Source organism: Typha latifolia, chromosome 2, assembly GCF_019914945.1.
Source record: "Typha latifolia isolate L0001 chromosome 2, TyphaL0001v2, whole genome shotgun sequence".
Taxonomy (NCBI): Eukaryota; Viridiplantae; Streptophyta; class Magnoliopsida; order Poales; family Typhaceae; genus Typha; species Typha latifolia.
The window spans coordinates 1,124,963-1,150,489 of NC_133087.1; the positions used below are offsets into that span (position 1 = coordinate 1,124,963).

Genomic DNA, 25,527 nt, shown 5'->3' on the forward strand with positions numbered 1-25,527 from the left:
GCGACTGGGCTCCACCGGTTAACTTTATCCCATCTCCTACACCGTTGATTGCAAATCCTGCGGTTCGATCAGTCTTTGCTACGTTATACGGCAGAATTCTCCGACGCGTTCTTCGTCCAGCTTTAGTCCGCGTTTTTATACTACTTTCGTTGTTTCCTCGCTCGCTATTTTATCCGACTTTTCTCTCGTGGTTCCAAAATCTCTGTCTTCTTCCTCCCATGAGGGAACACCGAAAGCACCGCTCCATCACCACCATCCGATGAACGACCCGGTCACCGCCGCGGTGGCGGTAACCGCCGTCCTCGTCCTCCTCTTCGCCGTCTCTGATGCGACCGGTTCCGCTGCCACTCTTGCCATCACCCATGGCGCCGGCACCACCGTATGCGGCGTCGCCGCCGGCACTGCTCCACGGACCGTCTACTGCACTGCCGTCTCGGCTTCTCTGGCGGGGCCTACGAGCCCCCTTCTCCCCAACGCCTCCTCCTTTGCGTCCGTCTCCGGCGGCCGGGACTTCCTCTGCGGTCTCAGATCTGACGGCGCCGCTTTCTTCTGCTGGAGGTCCGGTGACCTCATCCCCAAGCGCGTCTACAGCGGTCGCGCAACCCTCGCTGATCTCGCCGTCGGCGAGGACCAGATCTCTGCCGTCGATCTCAATGCCACCGCGATCAGATGGTGGAGAGGCGGCCGCAGATTTCCCTCTTATGTCTCGGGTACCTACCGATCCCTCACCTCGGGAAACGGCTTCTCGTGCGCGATCAGCGGTAACGCTACCGTCCGGTGCTGGGGGCCGCGTGGTGACGGGATTCAAACCGCCTTCGCGAACCTCTCCATGGGTAGTATCGTTGCGGGGGACTCTCACGTCTGCGGTCTGGACACGGCCGGTATCCTCCTCTGTAAGGGGAGCAACGAGTCCGGCCAATCTAATGCGCCATCGAGATCGGCGTTCGAGTTCTCGAGCCTCGCATTGGGCTCGAGCCACACTTGTGCTATTAGGCAACCAAATGGCACCGTGGTTTGCTGGGGCGGCGGTAATGGCAGTAGCGGTGTCTACACTCCATTCAACTCGACCGCGTTCGAGTTCATTGTTTCCGGAGGCAATCTCACCTGTGGGCTAACCACGGTCAACTTTTCGGTCGTTTGTTGGGGATTGAATGGAGGCAATTCGTCGAACACCTTGCTGCTCTCGTTGCCGAGAATTCTCCCGGGGATATGTGCGGCAGATGAGAATAGCTGCAATTGTGGGATTTATCCGGACTCTCAGAGTCTTTGTTCCGGCTCTGGTGTAATATGCAGTCGTTGTGATCTCGGAGGTCCATCGCCTTCTCCACCAGCATCGCCGCCATCTTCTACCTCAAAGAGAGTGGGCAAAGGATGGGTGGCTTTCGGCGCAGTAGGAGCAGTCGGTGGCTTTGCCGGAGTTTGCACGATTATATATTGTCTGTGGACTGGAGTATGCAGGCAAAAGAAAATCCACAACTCGGTCCAGCCCACGCTAGCCGCCGCCGCCGGAAACGGAGCATCCAATGGTGCCAATTCGGGTGCGGGGCCCAAAGTCTCGCGCCTTCCGAGCCCGTTCACTTCACCTTCCGGCTCAAGGTCTCGCATTTTTCGCCGGCAAAGCTCGCGAATCATGATGCGGCAACGGAGCGGGCCGTCGTCGTTCAAGGACCGAGCCGAAGAATTTACCTTCGCCGAGCTCGCGGCGGCCACCAAAAGCTTCTCACTCGACACCAAGATTGGCGCCGGAAGCTTCGGCACCGTCTACAAAGGTAACCTCCCCGACGGCCGACAAGTCGCCATTAAAAGAAGCGAATCAGGGCCAAGAGCGAAGAAGTTCCAAGAAAAGGAGAGCGCATTCCAATCGGAGCTCGCATTCCTCTCCAGGCTTCATCACAAACACTTGGTGGGCTTCGTGGGCTACTGCGAGGAGAAACAAGAGAGACTTCTCGTCTACGAGTTCATGAATAATGGCGCTCTCTACGACCATCTCCACTCCAAAGACACAAATTTTGACTCCCCTGTCCTCAATTCATGGAAGGTGAGAATAAAAGTCCTCCTCGATGCCGCGAGAGGAATCGAATACCTCCACAATTACGCCGTCCCACCCATCATCCACCGCGACATCAAATCCTCGAACATACTGCTCGATTCCAATTGGGTCGCTCGCGTTTCAGATTTCGGCCTATCTTTGATGGGTCCGGAGTCGGAAGACTCGCACCTATCCATGAAAGCAGCGGGGACGATGGGCTACATGGATCCGGAATACTACGGATTGCACCATTTGACAGTAAAAAGCGACGTGTATGGATTCGGGGTGGTGATCTTGGAGGTTTTGACAGGGAAAAGAGCTATCTTTAAGGAGGAGGAAGGGGGGACTCCGGCGAGCGTGGTGGATTACGCGGTGCCGAGTATAGTAGCGGGAGAGGTGGACAAGATGCTCGACCAAAGGCTCGAGAGACCGGGAGCACGTGAGGCGGAGGCGGTGGAGCTCGTGGCGTACACGGCGGTGCATTGCGTGCGGCTCGAAGGGAGGGAGAGGCCGGTGATGTGCGATGTCGTCGCGAATCTCGAGACCGCGCTCGCGCTGTGTGATGATAGCCAGGGGAGCATCTCCAGTGCTAGCCAATCGCTCACCTCCGTGGACTAAAGAACATCAATTCTTCATTAAATCAAGGTTTATTTTAATTCTCCTTCTTTTTCTCCTGATTTATATTGATAATTTTCTCGTCGATGCTTGTAAATGCAATTTTTCTGGCATCTAAATGTTTGGCATATTTAATTGATGTATTCTTTTCTTTTCTTTTCTTGCTTTTTTTTTCTCAAATAAATAACTATATTTTTATCGATGCATTAATAAGTCAAACTTTAGCCGACCTTTTGAAAAAAAACATATATTCTACGAATATTTAGTACGAAATAGATGAAGCGAATAAGGTTGGTATAGTGGTACGTCAGTGCTCGTAACAGGAATAATGCTTAGTTAGTTAGAGAAGTTCATAATATATTATATAAATATTTTAAGGTTTGAAATCTAACTATAGCCATTAAATTATCAGTTCTTAAAAAAATTAAAAAAAAAAACTTAAATGTCAGCTAGGTACTGAAAAGGGGTGATATGGAGTTAAGACTTTTGTTGAATAGTTCTGATTCGATTAGGTATATGCAAAGGGTTAACTTAGGTCTGATCATATTTGATTCGTTATTTCTGACTTTGAAAGGTGAGAGCATTGTCAAACATTTCAAAGTGATGGTGATATGGGAGTAGGTTAAACAGTTCTACTTAGCTCTTGTCAAATTATTCACCTGGGCATAGAAAAGTATCATTTAAACAGAAGCCATGCAGGTATCTTATCATCACCCAGCCTATGCTATTCAAGTAGCAATTGCTTGTCTAGGAAGCAGGGTAGGTTCGCTGGCACTATTTTGGTTTGGTAATGACCAATGACTAGTGGTACGGTTATGATTGGTCCAAGTAATGCAGGAACAGTACAAGAGAGGAAACAATCACAATGAGGGTAATGAGAAATGGGAAGCCGACGTTCACACTATTGATAGTGCTGTGAACCAAACTATAATATTCTATGGAGCTAGTGAAGCAACTGTATATATTTTAAAAAGATATATTTATAAGCGAGCTAAATATGAATTAGATAAAATATCAACCATCCCTAAATACAGAAACACTTAGGCTTTTCGTAGCTTAATAGCATCAATCGAATAAAGCCGTTGAGCTCAGTTATCAAATAATTTACTCCATAATATTATTTATGGTTGAAGTTGAACCCATGACCTTATTAGTTATAGAGATAAAATATATATGAAAATGGCCATTTATTTTTTTATTTTTTTATTTTAATTATTAAAACTGGGGGCTGCTGGATAGCTAACCTGTTGTAATTGGTGACCGGTCCGACACTCCAACCACCATAAATGTCAAACAATAGAATCTCTTGCAGGCTCAGGTGGCAGAATGACTTGCTCATACAACCAACGACCAATTGGCAGCCCAATCAACTTCTCGGTTCCTTCCAAAGAGTTCAAAAAATACCTTGGCCCAAATAGTACTCACTCCCTAATCCAAGTCGTACCATATGATTCTAGAAGGGTTTTTTTTTTCTTTTTCAAAATATATGCTATTTGTCTAGACACATACCCAATTACATTTCAAATTAAAATTTGATAATTTAATAGGAAACAATAAGAATATCTTTAACTAAGAAAAGATTATGAAAACTACAACAAGGGTAGCTTTTTTATGTCTAAATTGTTTACTTTTTAACAGTAAATTAAAAAGGGTAGATATACGTGTAAAAATCATGTGTTTTAAAAATCAAGATTTTGAAAAGTAAATACTAATTTTGAAAGGTATGTAAGCTAAAAATCCCTACTAAGAATTGCAAGAGAATGAGTAAGAGTGATTTTTAAATAAAGATTATGCTATTCAGCGACAGTAATTGAGAGTTGCATTTTAATGTACTTCACATGTTAGAGATTTTACTTTATTTAAGATTAAAGTGTATAACCAACTCTAATACACAAAATTAATATAAACTATAAAATAAATAATGTATACTATATTGTTAATATATTGCTAAGCTCGTGAGCTTAGTGAGGAACCAATGGTAAATTATAAATTTATATTTTTTTACTTAATTATACTTTACCTCATGTGTTTTGACACATTATTATTTTACCCTCATATATTATAAATAGCGTATAACTTCTGTGCTTTTGAAAAACTATATACCCTTAAAATTAACTTTCTATCCACTATAATTGAAAAAAGATTAAAATTTATTAGATAATAAATTAAAATTATTTATCTACTCTTAAATATTATTGTGTTGCTACTACAAGCAATATAAGTAAAGATAGGATAGAGAAACAAAGTGGGAAGTATAGAACTTGGAGAAAGAAGATGACTTGGAAAAACTATCTTTTTTTAGTTTAGTTTAAGAAAGAAGACGAGTGCAAAATTATTTAATAAATTTTAAAAATTTATTTATGTGAGTAATTTAGTCTAGCAAAAAAAGAACTTATTATTTATGTGCCTCACAGATGACTTTTGACTAAGTGAAGTCTAATAGATAGATGAGTTTAATTTTAGTTTTTTAAAATCCAAGGATATTTGTAGTATAAGAAGTTAAAATGATAGTGGGGTACATGGGGCAAACTGTAATTTTATTTTCTCCCTCCTTACATAAGCTAAATAGAAGCAGAGGAGCGAGCATTACCCCGGATAACACGAGATTTAATGAGCCGGGTTAGAATAGAGTAAGCGTAGAAACAGAAGCAGAGGTGTGTGTGTGTGTGTGTGTGTGAGAGAGAGAGAGAGAGAGAGAGAGAGCTACCCTTCTTCTCGAGCTACGACGAAGTCCTACGAGATCTTGGAGAAGAACGAGATCGAAGTAGCAAGAAGAGATGGGCGTTGATTACTACAAAGTTCTTCAAGTCGATCGAAGCGCCAAAGACGACGACCTTAAGAAAGCCTATCGCAAGCTCGCCATGAAGTGGCACCCGGATAAGAACCCTAGCAACAAGAAGGAAGCCGAAGCCAAGTTCAAGCAAATCTCCGAGGCCTACGATGTACTCTTATACTATCTATCCCGCCTTTGTCTATTATTCTCCTTATCCAAATCCTAATCTAAAACTCTAGACAGGTCTTAAGCGATCCCCAGAAGCGCGCAATCTACGACCAATTCGGGGAGGAAGGGCTTAAAGGACAAGTTCCCCCCCAGTCCGGCGCTGGATTCGGGTCCGGGAATGCCGAGTTCAGGTTTAACCCTAGGAGCGCCGATGAGATCTTTTCTGAGATTTTTGGCTCGTCAAGTCCATTTTTTGGCGGTGGCGGCAGTGGTGGCATGGGGGAAGGAGCCGGGGTCGCGAGGCGGAGGAGGGCGGTTTCCTCGGGGATTATTCGGGGAGGATATTTTCTCGGCGTTTGGAGGGGGCGGGCGAGGGGAGGGGTCGGCAAATGCGGCACCCCGGAAGGCGCCGCAGATTGAGCGACCGCTGGTTTGTAGCCTCGAGGATTTGTATAAGGGGGCGAGTAAGAAGATGAAGATCTCAAGGGATGTTTTTGACGCTAATGGGTGAGCTATGCAAGTTCTTGGTTAGATACTTATTACTTGTTCTTGCTTTTCGATGCTAGATCTTTACTGAGAGTGTTCTTATGGAGTTTATCTGTGTATGTTTGTGTAGTATATTAAGATAAATTCTTCAACCATGATATGTGATACCTTGGCCTTAGACTGCATTCTTGTTCTATCATAACTTGGAGCACAATGTAGCTTGTTCCATAGTTCATCTCCTGAATAGGCATTCTGGATCGATCTGTTATATGTTACGCTAACAGATGTGAGCTTGATATATTCATTTTGGCTGCTAGAGTTCTACTGTTCCAGTGTTGGTTTTAGACCTCGCTTAACATGATTGTAGTAAACTATGTAGACATATACAGTATTAGCATATCCACATTCAATATGTAGGCTGTCCTCACACTTTGTATGCATTAGGATTTGTGTAGATCTAGTTTTCTTCTTGTAATATCATATGCTTGATTCTTTTTCTAAGTACAAAGTTACAATATATCTAATTAATCATCATATGGAACTCATCCACATTATGAGAGAAAGGTGTAAAATTTATTGCTTATTTTCTATCGTTCATCTTGATATCTTTTGGGTATAGGCAAGTTTCTCTTATGCATAGATCATCTCTGAATATCTATAATGCTAACTAGCTTTGGGAAGCAGCCATGCACTTGAGAGTTTAGTAAGGAAATACTAGATAGACAATCTTCTTGCCAGGCAGACTGTTGAACTATCTATAGGTCTCCATTTTCGAAGGGGTACAAAGAGTTCCACTAAAATCCATGTATGACTGACTTTTAATGAAGAACCCTTTTGCATGAGAAAGTCAGCTTTTTTTTATATATCAAAGAGCGGGAATCAAAGATATCTGATGTCAAGTTTGGCAATCCGGCTTACTTAGCAGTAAGAAACAAGTGGTTGTCGATGACTCAGCTGACCAAGTATGCATATGACTCTCCCTAGTATCTGGTAAATGACCAACTGTGCCTTTGACTCTCCCTAATATTTGGTAAAGATAGTTGGCAGAAAGTAATGGATGAAATGATCCTTGCTATGATTATAGCCTATAGACCAACTTCCGTTATTGCAAGGAATCACTTACTTCAAAGTCTATTTCCGTTATTGCTGGTAAACATTAGTTACATTACTCCACTATTGCTCTGGACTGAGTTAACCTATCAGAGGATTCTCTAGGAAACTGCGCATTCTAACTTCCACTATGCAAGGGGTTAGAAATAATTCATATGGATCATTATGCTGTCATTCATACGTAGTGATCCTTGATGCTTAAGAATACCCATCTTAAGGTCCTGTTAATGTTTCTATGCCTTAAATTTTCTAAATATACAAGATCTTTGGAAGCCTTGTCTCCTGAAAACCTAAGCCTTGTCCTTCTCTGGCCTCAATGTATATGATATGAAAAATTGAGTAGAAGTACTTCAAGTTTGCCTTGTTTGACCTTGGTTGATATGTTAGGTCTGTTTGGCTCTCTAGTTTCTGACTGAAGTATATTTTGGTGGACTGTATTTTTAAGCTGCATTATTGTAGCAGAGTGTAAGTACACAATTACACATTGCTACATTGTGGCCGTTTGTCTCAATTAAAGAAGTGGCAAATTCGAGATCTTTCATTAGGTTGGAACTCAGTACAGTTGGGCCCTATTAAGATTAGGCCGAATTGAGGTAGTTTGGTTAGATCAATTCGTCAGTTGATGTCAGGTTTTGTCAGACCTATCAATTCAACACTTTGGCTGTTGTTATTTGTTAATGGTATCATATTTTAACAGATAATACATTTCTTTTTTCATGGTCAGGTTTTCAGTCTGCTGAATTTAGTAGAGTATAGCGTACAGCGAGTCATTAAACACCATGTGCAACATCGTGTCAATTATTGTATTCTCCTGTTATACCAAAGTACAATTCATCTTGTTTCTCGCCAAAATTTATTTCCATACTCCCTTAATGGATGTGAGAAAACATGATCTGGTTTAACATTGCAAATGATTTTTCTTCTCTTTCCAATAGTATTTCCAACCTTCATGGCAGTAATAATCGGCTCTTTACTTCTCCTGATAATGATTTTTGTTAGATATTGGCAGTGAAGCAGAATTTTGTTAAAATTCCATTTCTATGACAATGTTCATGAGCCTTATGCTTATTCTTGCAATTTAAGTAATTTATATTTTTTTTTGTGTGAGAATTTTCTGGTGGTTGTTATCACCAAACAAAAGTGAATGCTGTTGCAGTAAGAATCCTCTAAGCTATTATTTTTCAGGAGGCCTATCATTGTTATTGACGTATACTGCTTTTCTTCTTCAGGCGGCCAACAACTGTGGAGGAGATTTTGACTATTGATATTAAGCCTGGCTGGAAGAAGGGTACAAAGATCACATTTCCTGAGAAAGGCAATGAAATGCGTAACTTAATACCTTCAGATCTGGTGTTCATCATTGATGAGAAACCACACAGTATGTTCAAGAGAGAGGGGAATGATTTGATCGTCACGCAAAAAGTCTCTCTTGTTGAGGCTCTCACAGGTTGCACTGTCCAGTTGACAACTCTAGATGGCCGTCACTTGACAGTTCCTATAAAATCCATTATCAGTCCCAGCTATGAAGAAATTGTTCAAGGTGAAGGCATGCCGATATCAAAGGAACCATCGAAAAAGGGGAACTTAAGGATCAGATTTCAAATCAAATTCCCGAGTAAGCTTACGCCTGATCAGAAGACAGGCGTCCAACAATTGTTATCTTGACTGATAGTCAATGACTCTTTGCATAACTATGCTTGTTTATTCACGTCGAGAGTTGAAATATAAGTGTGGTTCAGTTTGTGACTTCAGAAGTAGTTTCAGGAGTAGCAGTTTAGTACTTAGGTTTTACAAGCTCTAGCTGGATGCCTGGATCTAATATGCAGTTTACTTATTTTCCCAAGATAATGCTACAAATATTAGCATGCAGATCAAATTTTCTGACCCTTGTTTTTTTTCTGGACATCCATGTTTTTGATCTCTTCTACTGAGACAGACAATCAATGCGATGATGTAGGTCGGTTTGACAGTGCACTCCTTGGGCCGATTCATTTCTTTATGACAATGTTGGTCTCGTAAACAGCCCCCCCACAGCCATTCCCAGAATCATCTTTGTAAGCGCATATGAGAAGCTTGACCAAGGATCTGGGTCTACAGAGGAATCCTCCTGTGTTCATCAAATGGTAAACAACCATATTCACGCATATTTTCCTTCTCTTCCTCTAGCATTTGCTTTGCATCATTCAATTCAAGAAATGCAGTACCACTAAAGTTGAATACGGTAGATGAAGATAAAGATACAAAAGAGGAGACAATTTGCATATATGATGCACCACTCACTCTTCTATTTGCATTAATATGTGACAGATGAATGATCTCCAACATGAATTCGTTGCTGCATATGAATATTTTTCTCCCAGTGGTCTAATACATTGCTATACAATGTTTTGACTGACGGATGGCAATGTGGCATCCATTATACTACCGTAACTACCAGCCCTTGCAAGAAGCAGTACGCAATTCGGAGCTCCGTTTTAGATATTCATCTAGGGGACTCCGACCCGCCGGACCCGAGAAAAGGTTCAACACAACACCAACATTTGATTGACAAGGACATCTGGTATATTCCGCACCTTGGCGTACCATAAACCATTCTCTTACGCTCACCGAAACAAAATGAGACCCAGGAAAGCAAAAGCCCCTCTCAATCTCATTCAGTTGCAATGCAACAAATAATTATGGGTACAATTATGGGTGTCTACAAAGATAAAAAGACCAATTGGTAATTTAGTAAATTACCGTACTAATTTTCCCTTTCGGATTCCAAATAATTTTAGTTCCCCTTCCTTCTTATACCGATCTCAAGCTCCGCTCTCGCGAGCACAACGCTGCATGCGTTTCTCTTCTATTTGCATCTCCGTCTTCTTCATTCTTTCTTTCGTAACGGCGGATCACTCCTTCCTTCTCCTTCCTCGTCCTCCGATCTCGTCTTCTTCGCCATGGAAGCGGGTTCGATGGCCGCAACTCCACGCACCGTCGAGGAAATCTTCAAAGATTTCAGCAGCCGTCGTGCCGGCATCGCGCGAGCCCTAACCCACGGTCTCCTCCAAACCCTACCTCTCTTTTGCTTGCGACATTTCTGACTTCTCTAATGCCTCCTCTCTTTCGCTACGGCAGATGTGGATGAGTTTTACGCGCAGTGCGATCCAGGTTTCCAGATCCGACTTCATATGCTTCTTGATGCCTTGAATTGTTAGTCATTTTGGTTCTTTATGGTGTTTTAACAACTGATATTTTGGCCTTTTTTTTTCGGTTGGGATTGCGTTGGAACAGAGAAGGAAAATCTTTGCTTGTACGGCCACCCGGACGAGTCGTGGGAGGTGACCTTGCCGGCGGAGGAGGTTCCGCCGGAGCTTCCAGAGCCGGCTCTCGGGATCAATTTCGCGAGGGATGGGATGAACCGCAAGGATTGGCTCTCCCTGGTGGCTGTGCATAGTGATTCGTGGCTTCTCTCCGTCGCATTCTATTTCGGGGCTCGACTTAACCGAAACGACAGGTATCCGACTTCTTTTGTTTGGTACCTCTCTACACAAGATTTTTCTGTTGATGTGTTTGCTTCATCAAGTACAGTAGTTTTTTTAAATTAATTAGAGAATGTCAACTGTTTGAAGCTAGACTTGTTGTGTTTTTAACTTATTATGACCGACTGATGCAAAGAGAATTAGAACATGATGACTATGTAGATTTTGCTGAGATTGTAGAAGAACTTCTTAATTTTCATGGATTAGGGGAACAAAGTAATTAGGAGGTGGTTTTAGCTCTTCAAAATTACATTGCCAAGATTGTATATACAGTTTACTAGAAGGACAAACTTTCTTCAACACAATCTAAATCTGATGCAAAAAGGAAAACCTATGGTTGGTCACATCTACTTCACAAATTATGTGGAAGAGTTAGTTTGTGTGCAATTATGTTGTTGAACTGTGGCCATAGGTTTTCTCAAATTTCTGACTGGGAGTTGTATTTTCGTACCACATTTTAGCTTGTTGTTACTCGTTAGGAACTTCAACACAAGTGAATGTCACTAACAAGATTAGCGACTTCATCCTTCTTGGGATAATTTTTAGGATTTAGTTCTTAACATTGAATTATAGCATGTAGATATACTGTTATTACTTTTTGTTGATCAATTTTTCACTTTGTTTTAGTGTTCTCATAATTTATTTTGGTAATGATAGTGGAATTTTAGAAAGTTGAATGTCTGATCTTCAATGCATGTGTAGACGGATAACAAATGAAAATTTTGTGCAATAATGAGAAGCTTCTGATCATGTTGTTGGATCTTGGTGAGAGATGATTAAATGAATATTAGGGGCAAAGACCCCCCTCAATTAAAGTAGTATCTTTTCTCTTGTCTAGGCTATATCCATGTTTATAGTACTCTGTAGGGGTGAATGTAATGTTTGGTGTGGACGTGAAACATGAGGAGGATATCTTTGTTGTTTTTTCTGTTGAGGTACATTGTATAATTCAGGTGGTACGTGGTGCTTAGAAAATTATTATTCATTAGGAGTCATGTTCTATTGGCTAGAAATGTTATTGGCATGTTCTGCTTTATGGAGGGGCAAGATTCCCCCAATTGGGATCATATATATAAATAATGCCCGGTTTTCCTTATGGGAGGTCAAGTTTATTTATTGAAGATTCTGGAGATGCATTTATAAGCCAAGTTTATTTGATGTTGAATTTTTCTAACCATTTTTAATGTTGTTAGAGGAATGCCTTTACGATTAATTGGTTGCATATCTTTTCTAATGGGGTATAACCTCTTCTAGAGCATCAGTCTATGATTACATTACCTGTTCTAGGAAATCTAGAAGTTACTGATAAAGGACTAATGTTATCTTAGATCACAAGCTTCAATGACCTTATGTTTCATTGCTGTTGATTATTGGACTATGATTACACCTCATGTCATCATTTTGGTTCCTCAAACTCAGATTTTTTTGGCATAACATATCTTTGGATAGACACCTTTGCTCACTTAGGAAGTGAATCTTGACAAATTCTATTTACAATTTCATGAGCAAGAGGAGGGAGATTAATTAGAGTGATCGCAATATAGAAGAAAAAAATTCTTACAGTTCCTCCTTTTCCTTTAGTTCTATAATTATATAGTTGTTAAAATCAATCAAGCATTTATTGACATTCTCTTAAAAGGTAATTATCCTTTCAACAAAGTTGCAAACCTAGTTCAAGGAAGTTTGTTTTACTGCCTTAAAAAATTAATTAGAATTTAATTGGAAAAAGGAGTATGCGGTCCTTTCAGTCTTTTGGGAAGAGGTGCATTGTATTGTGTTAAGTGATAGTTCTTATCGGTCATGAAACTTGGTTATATAGCTTTTCCTAAATGTAGGCTACAATCTTTTTCCAGTTAGATCATGAGTGACTAGATAAGTGTTTGTAACTTATATGACTTATGTTACATTATTAAGTGGTTGTTTGCAGTTTCTATTTTACCCTTCCAAAAAGTGATTAGGATAATGAAGTTTTAGTCACTGGTTCAGTATGTGTCCATGAACTGATTTACAGGAGAGTGCACTAGAAATATCTCACTTTGTTCCCATATTTTATTGAGTCTGAGAACTTACATAAGTATCATTAGAAGGACCTTATTTGAATTGTGGTCTATGTTATTAAACCTGAAGAATTAGTGCTGCAATGGGCAACAATCGATGCAAGGAAAATGATAATTTTTAAATGGGCAAACCCCCTAAGAGGAGGATGCAGGAGATAGGTAACTACATCCTGGAACAACTACGAATATATTAGGTATTCCTAAGAAGATCCAATAATCTGTGGTGTTTGAGAAGTAAATCTAAGCAAGTTGGAATTTCTAAGTTTCGGCAATTTTGGGAGTGGGAATTAGTTAACTATCTTCTCAATGCATACCTTGAGGGAGACAAGTTTCAGCATGAGTTATTATGCTGAGTTCAAGTCTCTATGCCGATAAGCATATGAGTAGCATCTTCTAATGCAATTATATGGTGTTTTACTTGTTGATCGTAAGATCTTGTGCAAAGTACTGTTCACCACTTTCAGTGTCCAGGATACTTACTTTTCCTTTACCTATTACTGTTGCTTTGTCTCTACTTCTCGTTATGCTTAACTTGTGCTAGTGAAATATAATGTTTTAACTGTTAACAGAACATATATAGAGTATAGGAAGAGGCAATTTTGCTAATTTGGTGGTATGTGCATTTATACGATTTCTTTGTTAGGAACTGTAGAACAAGTATGACTGTTCCTAGAATTGAATTCACTACATTGATATACTTGATCAACCTAATATTTCCTGGTGTTGTTTACCATACTGATTTGTATGTTGAATGATCTTATATTACTTCAGCTAGAAAGATTGATACTACTTCCTATATTGACATGCTAATCCTTGGTTTATGTACTTTTCTTTTATATCGTGGCCTATTATATGGTTAGCCTTGCCATTCCATTCCTTTCAGTTCATACTGTGCTAACATTAACCAGCAGCAGCATGGGGATGACCTTATGAGGGTTATTGAGTGTTGACCAGTACCCCTGACAAAGTGACAAACTTGCACATGCCTATGGCCATACGCGTTCTAGTTTGATGCTCGTAGTTTGACAGTCATAGTTTGACAAAACGTGAGTATAGTTATTGGGACAAGTCTTGTTGCAAACCTGCAATAAGGCAATCTTTAGTCCATTACATCCTTCTCATTAGCAGTACTGACTACTTGGCTTGGAATTACTTCGCCAACATGCTTGTTTGACTTGAACAGTTCATACTGGCTCATTTCTTCTTGTTATTTAGTGGTAAAAAAGGACACAAAATATTCAGGTGCCAAAGGCTTTAATTAGGATTTTTTTTTCCAACCTTTACATGATATATTCCTTGTGAAATTATTTTTTTGATTGGAAAGAGTTCCAAACATGAAGGATCATGTAATATTTACAAGATGCACCAACCCTATCCTTAACTTTTTAAATCTAAGATAAGGTTCAACCAGTTGGTGGTCAGAGACAGATAGGAAAGCTTCTCATTACAATTGTTTGCAATTTTCCTATATAAATAGTTTCACTTGAAATTCTGATAATTGGACAATCATTATCATGAACTTTTAAGGCTTCAAATTTTCCTAAGTTTACTACCATAGGCCTAAGTGCCTAACCAGACTTGACTATTTGGCATCAAAAGTGAACGGATATTCTTCTTCTCTGAATATTTCTATCTTGGTGCTTGTTGTAAATGAGAAGATGCTATTGAGGCAGGAAAACTGGTGACAAGAAATGTTAATGTTACAGAGAATTATTGATTCTAGATAATTCACACGGATAGGGCTGGTTAGGGACAGGGTTGGTTAGGTTAGTCTCCTTAAAGAGTTCACTGTGACAAGCTTATGGATTCTGTGATTATTGCAATTCAATTCATGAGTGATATTGAAAGCTGACAATTCTTTTTTGTTTCATGAACTGACAAAGAGAAATATGCTTTCCCCTGATCAGAATAGATTGTTGACATGTCTCAAGTTTTCTAGGTAATTTTGTGCCTTCCCTTTTTCAACAACATATAAACAAAAAGAAAAAGAAAAAACATATAAACAACCTTTGTGTGTTTAGCTTCTATTAGTGTCACTAACCTTTAGTTCTTGTATTTCATGATGACCTGCAGTCGATCTTGTGCTCCTGTTGTGTTTGTGACGCTCTGATACCATTTATTTTTCTTCTTTATTTTGGCCTTTTGGGCGCTGACCATGGTGGTCCATGTATCAGCATGTTCCACTTAAGTCCTATACTGATATGATAACAATCTCTTATTTTGAAACCAGCCATTCCAGCCCTGTTTCGATTTTCATGCAATTATCATATTGCGGACCTATATTGGGAATATCAATTCTGTATGTTGTCTCACACAATTTTCAAGCCTGTTAGTCTATTTGGCATGTGGGCATGCTAATCCGTGATGCTTAATAGGGGCACAGGGGCATCAGAATGCTACCAATTTTGCACATTATGATGACTAGCTTTCAACATCTGAATTAACTGTCTTTAATCCAAGGCCTGTTATACCAGGTCGAGATTTATAAATGCCTATCATGTTTCACACAAGTATTCTTTATGTATTGATGAAGGCTGATGGTTCTAATATGATTATAACTTGACCATTGTTCCTTGAAGTGCTCTTTCATGCTTGAATTTTTTATATTATCGATATATCAGTTCCCTATCATGGAATTACTTTTCTTCATTACTTTTTAGTTCTTTCTTACTAGGTAAGTCAGCCAGGGAAAGCACTATTTGCATCTGCATACTAGAAGTCTGATTGCTTGGCACTTAAACCTTTACTTCACTCATACAGCTTGTAGTGTCTAAACTGTCATGTTGTCCATCACTTGGTGGGCAGTTTTTGAAAGCAGTCATGAGGGGTTCAAACCCTTAACCAAGCAAGGCAGGGCATCAGACAGGAAAATAAGAACATTAATATACTTGTTTGAATCAATTATCTGCAAGGTAAAGTAGGATTTTGATTGGAAAATGGAATTACTTGAACTTTAATTGGTGGGTTTTTTTTTTTTCGGGGGGTTTGCTAACCAATTTGGAGCCATCGAAGCTCACACAGGCTTAATGCAGAATTTAGATGAAAACAAACTTTGGGACTGATAATTATTTATATCATGTCAATTGAGTTGATGGCTTTGTCTACGAATGACACAATGCCTGTATGGCTTTTGTCCTATACTGTATAAGTTAAATAAATTTGTTACTTTATTAGAGGGAGGGAGGGAGATGATTTGTGCTACTAGGAAATGAGTAAATGTAACTCTACTCGTTTAGACTAAGTGGGTATGTTAATGTTTTAGGACAGGATAGCTGATCAAAACAATTAATTGTAAGTCCTGAGGTAATCATAGATATCCTTTAAGATCTTTATAGCACTTCATCACATTGTTGTCCCCATTAATGTTAGGGGCTTTCTGTTGTGGCACATTCTGGTTAGGCTGAATAGAACAGTTTCTGCGCCATGACTGAGTGATGATTTGGCAATTCCTGCTTGCTTCTGCAATATTGTACAAGTTGTTGGATTTTAGAGTTCCTGAGGCAATCATGAATATAGTACAAGTTGTTGGATTTTAGAGTAGAAAGATCACCTGTGTAGACCCTGGTCTGTTTCCTCAATTATATTATTTAACACTCACAGACCTGTCTTACATCATCAATTCAACCTACCAAGTCTGACAAATATTTTACAAGTAGATATTGATATTTGACCTAATGAGCTTCTATTAATTCATTTCAAATTTTTGGTGAAAACATTTCTGATAGTTCAGAGCCCATATGTACTATTAGCCTATAGTTCGTCATCACAGGTTGGCACTTGGCAGTATATATTGGCATATGCTGCACATGCAAATTCGAATATAAAATGAGCTTTGTTATTATTCTTATTTTGCAACTGTTTATGCATTAACTTTTTCAAACCAACAGGAAACGTTTGTTCAGCATGATCAATGAACTTCCTACTGTTTTTGAGGTGGTAGCGGATAGAAGGCAACCAAAAGACAAGCCAGGCGTAGATAGTGGAAGTAAATCTAAACTGTCAACTAAGGTGACAAATCAAATGCTTTAATAAGTCCTCCATGAGCTTAGCATGACACATTTTCCTTTCATTCTTTTGTCCAGAGATCAAGTGACGGGCAGATAAAAAACAATTCAAAGGCAGCTGATGAAGGGTTCGGCGAAGATGATGATGAGCACAGTGAAACCCTTTGTGGAACATGTGGTGGCAACTACAATGCAGATGAGTTTTGGATTGGGTGTGATGTATGTGAAAGGTGGTTCCATGGAAAATGCGTGAAGATAACTCCTGCAAAAGCTGAAAGCATAAAGCAATACAAGTGCCCAAGCTGCAGTTCAAAGAAAGGAAGGCCGTAGGGAAATCAGAAGCTTTTAGGGGAGACTGATGGGCCTTGCTGAGGCTTTGCTCTTGATCTATTAACTGTAGCAGATAGGTGGTGGCTGTTTGCCTCTTAATGTTTTGTCTTCAAAGTTGACTTGTAGTGTTGCGCAGGAAAATTCTGTGATCCATATTTCAGCTTCAAGAGGACTAGTTTTTTTTTTTTCGATGTGTATCTCCCATGCTTTATTTTGGACTAAATTATAGGTAAAGCCTTGTCCTTTTTTTTCTTCTTTTCTTTTGGAGGTGTATTGTTTAAACTTGTCTCTGACCAAGTCAGTCGAAAAAAACTATTTCTCCATATTTGTATCAATGATTTAGTTCATTCCAATGCCTGGAGTATTTAATTTGGGCTGCTGCTGTATTGTATGACCCCAATTGCAACAGGTTATGGATTATTCAGCCATCCATCTAGATTTATAGCTTCTCTTTGACTAGCATCTCTATTGTCTAGTTTCGATTTAGTCAGGAATTTTATAGAATATTGGTTGTAGACGCTTTCGCCTTTAATTGCAATGACCGTGCCACTTCCGTGCCACTTTCTCTTTCGTGTTTATTTGTCTACTTTTCCATTCCACTGTTTTATTTTTTTAAAACTTTTGTACGTACTAATCTAACTCAGAATCAATTAACACAATCATCTAAACCAAGAGATCAATTAAGACAAGGCAAATACTTCAATACCTTTTTATATCCGGTTGACTAAGATTTGATTACAAGTTATTTTTTTTGTTAAGATTTCTCTCTCTTATATATGATTATGATAGATATAATTTAGTCTTAATTATAAGATTTTTTTTAATATTAAACTATTTAAATTTGATTATTTGGAGATAGACTTTAATTTAAATATAATTCTCTATCTGTATGTATCTATTATTAAATTTAATTTAAATTAATTTTAAACTAACGAGAGATATATGTAAAATATTTAAATATATAAAATTTAATTAAACTTTCATCAAGTTAATTATAAAAAGATATCAATACCCTTATTATGATATATATACATTACTTATAGTTAAGGACATATATATATATATATATATATATGTCTTTTACTCGATAAGTTATTAAGATAATATAATTATTAAAAAATTAATATGCAAGATAATATATTTATTTATAATAATAATTACCTATTAAATCGGTTAAATCATTTAAATTTATTATATTTTCATTATATCCTTAAAAATTTTAGTCGTTCGTATCTTTATTAAATTAATTGATAAACAATTACCTATTCGGTACGAAACAGTGCTAGAGACAAAAGATGCTCATAAATTTATCTGACATGCTCGCAGGTGCATGATCGCGACGAGCGTCTCGGATTCCGAAATCGATCCGCTAAAATCTATTCGTCTCTTTTGATCTCAGACCCATCCACATTCCCGTGGGAACAGGACTCCTCCATTTATTCAACTCTTTCGCGCTTTAGATAGAGACAGCTTGACAGAGATGTATATAAAAATCACACCACTTTTTAACCGTTGGATCTTCATCGGACGGCGATCGCCTATCTTACATTCACATCTCGTCATGGATGACGTATGCTTTGGGGGGGTCCGACAATACTATAACCATTTGAAAATGACCACATCAACATGGAAGATTCCTTCATGCCACACATTTAGCACATGTGCTAACTCCTTTCAAAATTTTCGTCTAAGCGGTGAACCATACTTCTTCCATTTTATATTTTAATATTTTTTAAATTTTAATTTTTTATATGTACTTTTTAAAATATGAAATTAAGTACATCTATAACTTGTTATCATATTTTATTTTTTAATTACAAAATATAATAATTGTCATTTTTTATTATTATTGTTGACTGTCAACAATCTCTCTTCGAAGGGTATATGATGAAAACTTGCCCATTAGTGAGTTGGGACAAATAATTAGAACCAGAATACTCTTACTACTTACAGTTATAATATACTATTGGAAAAATAATTAGATACAATTACTCCGAGAGGAGAGAGAAAAGGAGATAATAATAATAATAATTATTATTATTATTAAAAAAAAATCATCATCTCCCGACCTTCAATGAGTCAACCTGAGATTTTCCCCGAGGTCCCTTCTTCCGGATGTAGAGGCGGTACTCGTCGAAGGTCATCGGCTGGTAGATCGCCGGACGGTCGGGCGTCACCATCTGCGGTAGCGGCCCTAACGGCAAGTCACTTCTCGGGTTATAGAAGAAGGCCATCGAGAGGCGTTCGTCCGCAGCATTCACCATCACACGATGCTCCACACTCTTATACGTTGCATTGCTTAACACCTGATCATGATACCATCAATTAGCTACTCTAATTAATTAAACAACTCCTTAACTACTTCATCTTATCTTATCTAAGTAACTAATGCAACATAAACTACTCCTCCTCCTCCTCCTCCGTTCATCGATTAGTAAACACCTGGCAAGCTAGATACGGCTCAATGACTTAGTCCTTATCAAAATAACTGCACTAATTTATAGCTTATCCTAACTATCGAATCAACAGAAGTTATCGGGATTGTATATATATATCCCTCTGTTGTACAAATTAACCCAACAAAATTAGCCACACGATTGATAGGATATCTAGCCAAGCAGAAAGGAATTGACATGATATATTATTTAGTGGCCAAGTGGGTGATGCCGTGCCGAATACATGAAAAAGGACAAATCACCACGTGATTTTGAGGTAAATGGAATCCCCACCAAACATCGATCCATAATTTTATTGTGGTTTAAGATGATCACTTTATCTTTGTTTTATCCCGTTATCCACAACGTGAGACTCACAAGTATTTTTTAAGCTAAATTCTCCTCTCTTACAGTGAGTCCTCCGCGGCCATTAATGCTCCTCGAGCTTATTTAATCTCTTAACTCTTTGATATTTGAATATCTCGGAGTGTATTATTTCATGCACGAGAAGAAGAAGTTGCGAAAGAGAATAAATTCTCAGATTACGTATTTACGTGGTATAATCCCTACTGCGGATTTAAGTTATAATAATATGAGGTCGCCTGGAAACTTACGATGACTCTATGGTTGATAGCTCCAATAAACGCGCAGCCCCAATACGTCGTGTCGAGAGAGCTGTAAGGTATTTGCTGCTGGACCTGATATTTGGCAGTTCGTGATTGGCTGTGCTTATCTAAACTTATATTTGGTAACCAATGATAGGGTCAGGGGAAACATTGTGATCGTAGCTGGATGTGTCCTCTTCCTAGATACAGTTCTTATATAGTTGATCCTTGATCCTCTCCTTACAGTTGGGGCCTTTTCACTAGTCCCTACATCGCCTACCTGGTCTAGATGGGGTCCTAAAGAGCATCTCCCTTGGCCATGACAAGAAATAGTTGGTCGGCTCTATTTTAATTATATATATATATATACTCTAATAACAACTTATCACATGCTAATACTTGTACTTTTTACTAGTGTTCTAACTATTATCAAGTGAAGATGAAGAGGAGAACAAATAATGAAATATTCTATTAGATGAAGCAATATTATTAATTAATCACCTGAATTTGATCGCCCACGTTGATGATGAAGGCGTCGGGCACCGGCTGGACCGTCACCCAGCCGTCGCCCTTCCGGACTTGTAGCCCCTTAACGTGGTCGTCGGGGAGAAGCACCGTCATGCCGCCGGGGTCCGAATGCGAGGAGAGGCCTAGCGTGAGGTCCGGCCGCGGGCATTTGGGGTAAAAATTCACCCTCATGCACGCGCCGATGTCGTCGCCGTTGCCGCCGAACGCGTCCTGCAGGCATCCAGGCTCCAGTCCGAGGCCTAGAGATAGCACCTTCATCACTCTCCCGCACATCTTTATCACTTCCTGGCTGTACTCATCTGTGGTCGCCCTATACATAGCATAGCATGATCAGAATTAATATCCTTCTTCTCGATTCATCAGTTATACAAACCTTCTAATTGGAGAGATACCAAAAATGTACCTCAAGGACGGAGGGAGAGCGGGCCACTTGTTGTGGCTCTTGAGGGACTTGGGGAGGACGTGGAGGAAGTAGTAGTCCCCCCAGTCGAGGATGGCGCCCTTCTCGATCCCGAGGCGGCTGCCGTACCCCTCGTACGTCTTCGGGGAGTTGGCGTACCGTTGCTTCACCTCCATAGGCTGGTGGAAGAATTCTCGCCACACCTCCCGCGCCCGCCGCATCAGCTCCGGACATACCCCGTGGTTGATCACCTGGAAAAAGCCCCACTCCCGGCACACCTCCGACACCGCCTTCACCGTCTCCTCGCCCCCGACCGACAGGTCGATCACCGGTATGTTAACGTCACCCCCTCCGCAATTTCCAAGCGCGGGACGCTCCGTCGACGGCTTTATGTACCTCACCGGGATTGTTCCCTCGCAGGTCTCGGATAAGGATTGGACGCGCACGACCGGCTCCGGCCAGTCTTGGAGGCAATCCATATGGGCCTTAACTTTTGGTTGGTATACATAAATATATATGGCATATATATACATATATATCGCATATGTATATATATTTATATAGATATAGATATAGATATAGATATATATAGCAGGAGAAGGAAAAGATAACGAGAGAGAGAGAGGGGAGGAGGAGAAGGAGGAGGAGGATAAGAATGCAATGGAGAGATGGGTGGTGTACTGCAGTGGAAGAAAGCGACGTGGAGGCTAATTAAACGTGATAAGAGTGGGGAAATGGAATGGCTGCATTGTGTGCTAGCTGAGCTGTGGCATTTAGCTGTTGACTGGAAGGAGATATATTTGGCCACATGAGGGAGAGAGACAAAGGCCGACATGCACGCGCTGACGAAGTGGACACTGAAGTTAAGGAGGATGGAGACTGCCATTGGAGGATTTCCGTCATCAAGTAAAGATTACTGCTCTCTTTTTCTGAACTTTAATTATTTGGCTAGCTATACTTCCTAGATAGATCTCCTTCCTAGATAGATCTCCTTAATTTCTTCCTTTCACGTGGAGCACAGTCGGTCAGGAAATATTTAGTTAGAGGCCGTTCGTTGATTCTTTGCACCCCGTGGGAAAATTTTGTCCAAGTAGAAATTCATCTGCATTTATTACTTAACTTTATCTCTAAACTTCTAGATTTCTTGGAATATCATGCAATGGATAATATTGATCAACTTTGTCATCCATCACCTCAGTGTTTGTAAATACTCTACCTCTGCATGCATTTCATTTCCTAGTAATTAGGGTCCACTCTGTTTGATGGAGTATAAATCAGTAACTCCTCTTTCTTTTCATTTTATTTTTCCTTTCCTTCTCCTCACTATTCCGTGATCTCCCTACCTTTATATAATTTTGCTTATTAAAAAATCATTCCAAAGTTATCTAATACAAAAATATATAATAAAAATAACTCCTAACTTGGAACATAATTAAAGTAACGGTAGGTCCTTTATTATTGATTATATCTTAAATATATATATATCCGAGGAGCGAGTTTCAACATAATTAGATTACGTCATTAGTCATTAATCCCCCTATAACTGTACTTTATATAGTGGCCTTTCCGAGCTCATGTCGTCGTAAAGAGCAGTAACCCTCATCATCTCATCTCTCTCTCTCTCTCTCTCTCTCTCTCTCTCTCTCTCTCTCTCTCTCTCTCTCTCTCTCTCTCTCTCATTTGCAATATTAATTATGTTCATTTGATCATGTGGGGGAATTAGTTATATCGTTTTCATGAGTAGGTTAGGTCTATTGGGCTCATATTTCGTTTCTAGGTGACATCAAAATAATAAACATTGCCATAATTGCACGGATCGAGATGCACATGCCCAGTTGGCTGGGAAATTAATGAGAGCAAGGTAGGTGCAGGAGTACTTCCAGACCCAATCAAACGTTGGTTGGGTGGGGGGAATGGGGATCATTTAATTTCAACATGGTCCAGAAATGGAAATATACTTCCTGTCTCAAATTTATGTGTTAATCTGGAATGAGATCGATGCTTCAACCACTCGTCTCAAATCCATTTCTCACAAAACAAAAACCCAAAAAATATTTCTTATACCATCAACTACTATACAATATTTTAGCTATTAGAGAAGACAGTTTTAATCTTTTACATTATGATATTCTGACTTTGTGATGACAGGATATGATACTGTGGTTGTGGTTGCTACATCAAATTCACAATCAATTGATTTGATTGGAATGATGGGCTAAATTTAAGTTCTTGCTCAATCTTGGCAATTAAGTCTAAAAGCTGTAGATCCTGTGTATCAATAGTTTGGCGATGATATTCTCACTCTTTTCAAACGTTTACATTAAGATTAGGAGTCATAATCCCACTGAAGAACAACCTGCCGAAATAAATTTTTTTAAAAAAGAAACTGAGATATATATATATATATATATATATATATATATATATATATATATATATAGTCTTTTCTTAGATATGCACTGTGTGACAAAGAGATGATCCATTATTTTCTTTGGAAGATTTGTATAGTGCCATCCAATTTGCTCTTGTACGGACGCACTCGTCTCGTATTTGATCGGTTTTGGCAAAGTGGGAGTGTTGGAATACGGAAATAATACTTCTCTCTTCCCCCACGTAGGCGATCACTACCGACAGGACTCGGTGGATTTCTTTTATTAGGTACCTAATCATTACCTTAAGCGATTCACGGCGACTCCAATTTTAGATATTTTTGACTCCATTTATGTAGGTAAAGATTTTATGCTTTAAATGACATTTTTGTTTCGTACTATGATAGTATAGTGACTTAATTACTGTTTTCTTTTTAAAAAAAAATCTTCTTTTTGTGCGATATCTTTTTAAAATTTTTAGTTTATCAATAAATTTCACACTACAAGACCACTTGTTACTCCTCTGTGTCATGGAATTGAGTTATCAGGAGGTGGTCTGTGACTTTCTAAAGGAAATAATTTGATTGTGATTCCAAAAAAGTGGTTGTTACATCAATTTATAAAATATTTATTTATAGCACTTCTCATATCTAATCATAGATTCGGCACAAGAGCTAGATTTCACTATACATAAGTTATAAAATATGTTCATTCTTATAAAAATAATTAAATTATAAATAAATCAAATTATGAGTCTACGTAGTTTATTCATCTTGATGCTAAGCGTATATGTCCTTACTCAAATAGTTCTAATTAGACATTTTAAACTCCTCGAAAGCCCACGACATTAGAGGTAAATCTTCTCCGAGTTAGGCGACGATCCACTTTCTAAAACCTATACACATTAATCCCTACCAAGAACAAGCCTCCAAATCCAAAAAAGAGAAACGAAGGATTTGATCTCATGACATTTTGCGACAGGAGATGATTCATGTTAGGGGGAGTTGTCAATGAATACGCGCAAAGACTGCAAAGGTTCTTTACAAGTGCCATCCACTTTGCTCCTGTACGAAAGCATTCGTATATATATATATAATCTTTTCCTTTTGCAAACTAGGAGTGTTGGACTATTTGGATTTTCTCCACGATATGCAGCCCCTACCGACAAGATTCAGTGGATTTTTGGTAGCCAATCATTACCTCAACTTTTTTTTTTTTTTCATTTTATATCATACAACTGAATCAAGAACTATCAAATAAATTTTTTTTTTCATAATATTATTTAGAATTGAAGTGGAATTTATAATATTTTTAGTCATAGAAAATTTACCTGCCATGCCAACTCAACTAAAGATGGTTGGTAATCATTACCATAGTTGATTATAAGATTGAGGGCAATTCCAATTTACACACGTGAAGCACGAGAGGTGATCATCCTCAGGCCGGGTCTGCATGAATCTCTTACAGATAGAAGTTTGGCCGTCCTCAATTGGTTTCTAAACCATTAGAAGATCACAGAAGCCAATCAAGTACCTCATTAGATAATTTCCTGCAGTCGGGGTTTGTAGACGACACCGACTTTGAAAAAAAGAGAGGAGTCTTTTGATCTAATGATGTGTGTGTGAGAGTAATCTTCGGCTAGATTTGTGTGGACTTTTATGAGCTTCAGCTTTCAAGGGCCAGTGATTGTTTTAGGTTGTATTATATATCTCTTTAATTTAAAGATGAGAACGATAATATTTATAGCTCATCTGCGTACGTACTAGCTATAACTAGAATTGTCTAATGGCCAGATAATGTGTTTGTGCAAGAGAGAGATATAGAGATAGAATGAATGAATCCAGTTATATCTAACTTAGAGTAGTTCTAATATATATATATATATATATAGAGAGAGAGAGAGAGAGAGAGAGAGAGAGAGAGAGAGAGAGAGAGAGAGAGAGAGAGAGAGAGAGAGAGAGAGAGATTAAATGTGTGGATTTTTAAGAGAAAGACTATGCTCATTAAGCATGATTACATAGACTAAGATGGTGCTTGATTACTAAAAAAATAATAAATAATAAAATAGTTATTTATTAATTTATTTATTTTTGATGT

The 25,527-nt window shown here is 39.0% G+C and overlaps 4 protein-coding genes across 4 annotated transcripts; 3 read left to right on the forward strand and 1 right to left on the reverse strand.

The window, feature by feature from the left end:
- Positions 1–153: 153 nt before the first annotated feature.
- Positions 154–2,801, forward strand: LOC140782062 (putative serine/threonine-protein kinase-like protein CCR3). Its single transcript, XM_073128419.1, has one exon. It carries the CDS (start codon positions 260–262, stop codon positions 2,645–2,647), a length of 2,388 nt encoding a protein of 795 aa, XP_072984520.1. The 5' UTR covers positions 154–259; the 3' UTR covers positions 2,648–2,801.
- Positions 2,802–5,238: 2,437 nt separating this feature from the next.
- Positions 5,239–9,057, forward strand: LOC140781538 (uncharacterized). The gene is given in 4 exon segments (XM_073127549.1): positions 5,239–5,586; positions 5,661–5,867; positions 5,869–6,092; positions 8,411–9,057. Coding segments are annotated over 4 exon segments (1,032 nt in total). The 5' UTR covers positions 5,239–5,421; the 3' UTR covers positions 8,847–9,057.
- Positions 9,058–9,493: 436 nt separating this feature from the next.
- Positions 9,494–17,446, forward strand: LOC140781539 (PHD finger protein ALFIN-LIKE 2-like). The gene is made up of 5 exons (XM_073127551.1): positions 9,494–10,220; positions 10,299–10,331; positions 10,455–10,677; positions 16,647–16,767; positions 16,842–17,446. Exons 1-5 carry the CDS (start codon positions 10,121–10,123, stop codon positions 17,091–17,093), a joined length of 729 nt encoding a protein of 242 aa, XP_072983652.1. The 5' UTR covers positions 9,494–10,120; the 3' UTR covers positions 17,094–17,446.
- Positions 17,447–19,013: 1,567 nt separating this feature from the next.
- LOC140781001 (jasmonate-induced oxygenase 2-like) lies at positions 19,014–21,693 on the reverse strand. The gene is made up of 3 exons (XM_073126748.1): positions 21,065–21,693; positions 20,635–20,971; positions 19,014–19,399 (listed from the first exon to the last, which is right to left on the reverse strand). The coding sequence occupies exons 1-3, from the start codon at positions 21,592–21,594 to the stop codon at positions 19,151–19,153; spliced, it is 1,116 nt and encodes a 371-aa protein (XP_072982849.1). The 5' UTR covers positions 21,595–21,693; the 3' UTR covers positions 19,014–19,150.
- Between the last annotated feature and the right edge of the window lie 3,834 nt (positions 21,694–25,527).

Excerpts from the sequence above, each read along its gene's own strand:
- LOC140782062 (XM_073128419.1), top strand. The coding sequence starts at position 260 with ATGAACGACCCGGTCACCGCCGCGGTGGCGGTAACCGCCGTCCTCGTC.
- LOC140781539 (XM_073127551.1), top strand. The coding sequence starts at position 10,121 with ATGGAAGCGGGTTCGATGGCCGCAACTCCACGCACCGTCGAGGAAATC. Across the intron at positions 10,332-10,454 it reads TTACGCGCAGTGCGATCCAG|AGAAGGAAAATCTTTGCTTG; the intron begins GTTTCCAGATCC and ends GCGTTGGAACAG. Across the intron at positions 10,678-16,646 it reads CGACTTAACCGAAACGACAG|GAAACGTTTGTTCAGCATGA; the intron begins GTATCCGACTTC and ends TCAAACCAACAG.
- LOC140781001 (XM_073126748.1), bottom strand. The coding sequence starts at position 21,594 with ATGTATATATATGCCATATATATTTATGTATACCAACCAAAAGTTAAG. Across the intron at positions 20,972-21,064 it reads GCTCTCCCTCCGTCCTTGAG|GGCGACCACAGATGAGTACA; the intron begins GTACATTTTTGG and ends TGCTATGTATAG. Across the intron at positions 19,400-20,634 it reads ACGTGGGCGATCAAATTCAG|GTGTTAAGCAATGCAACGTA; the intron begins GTGATTAATTAA and ends TATCATGATCAG.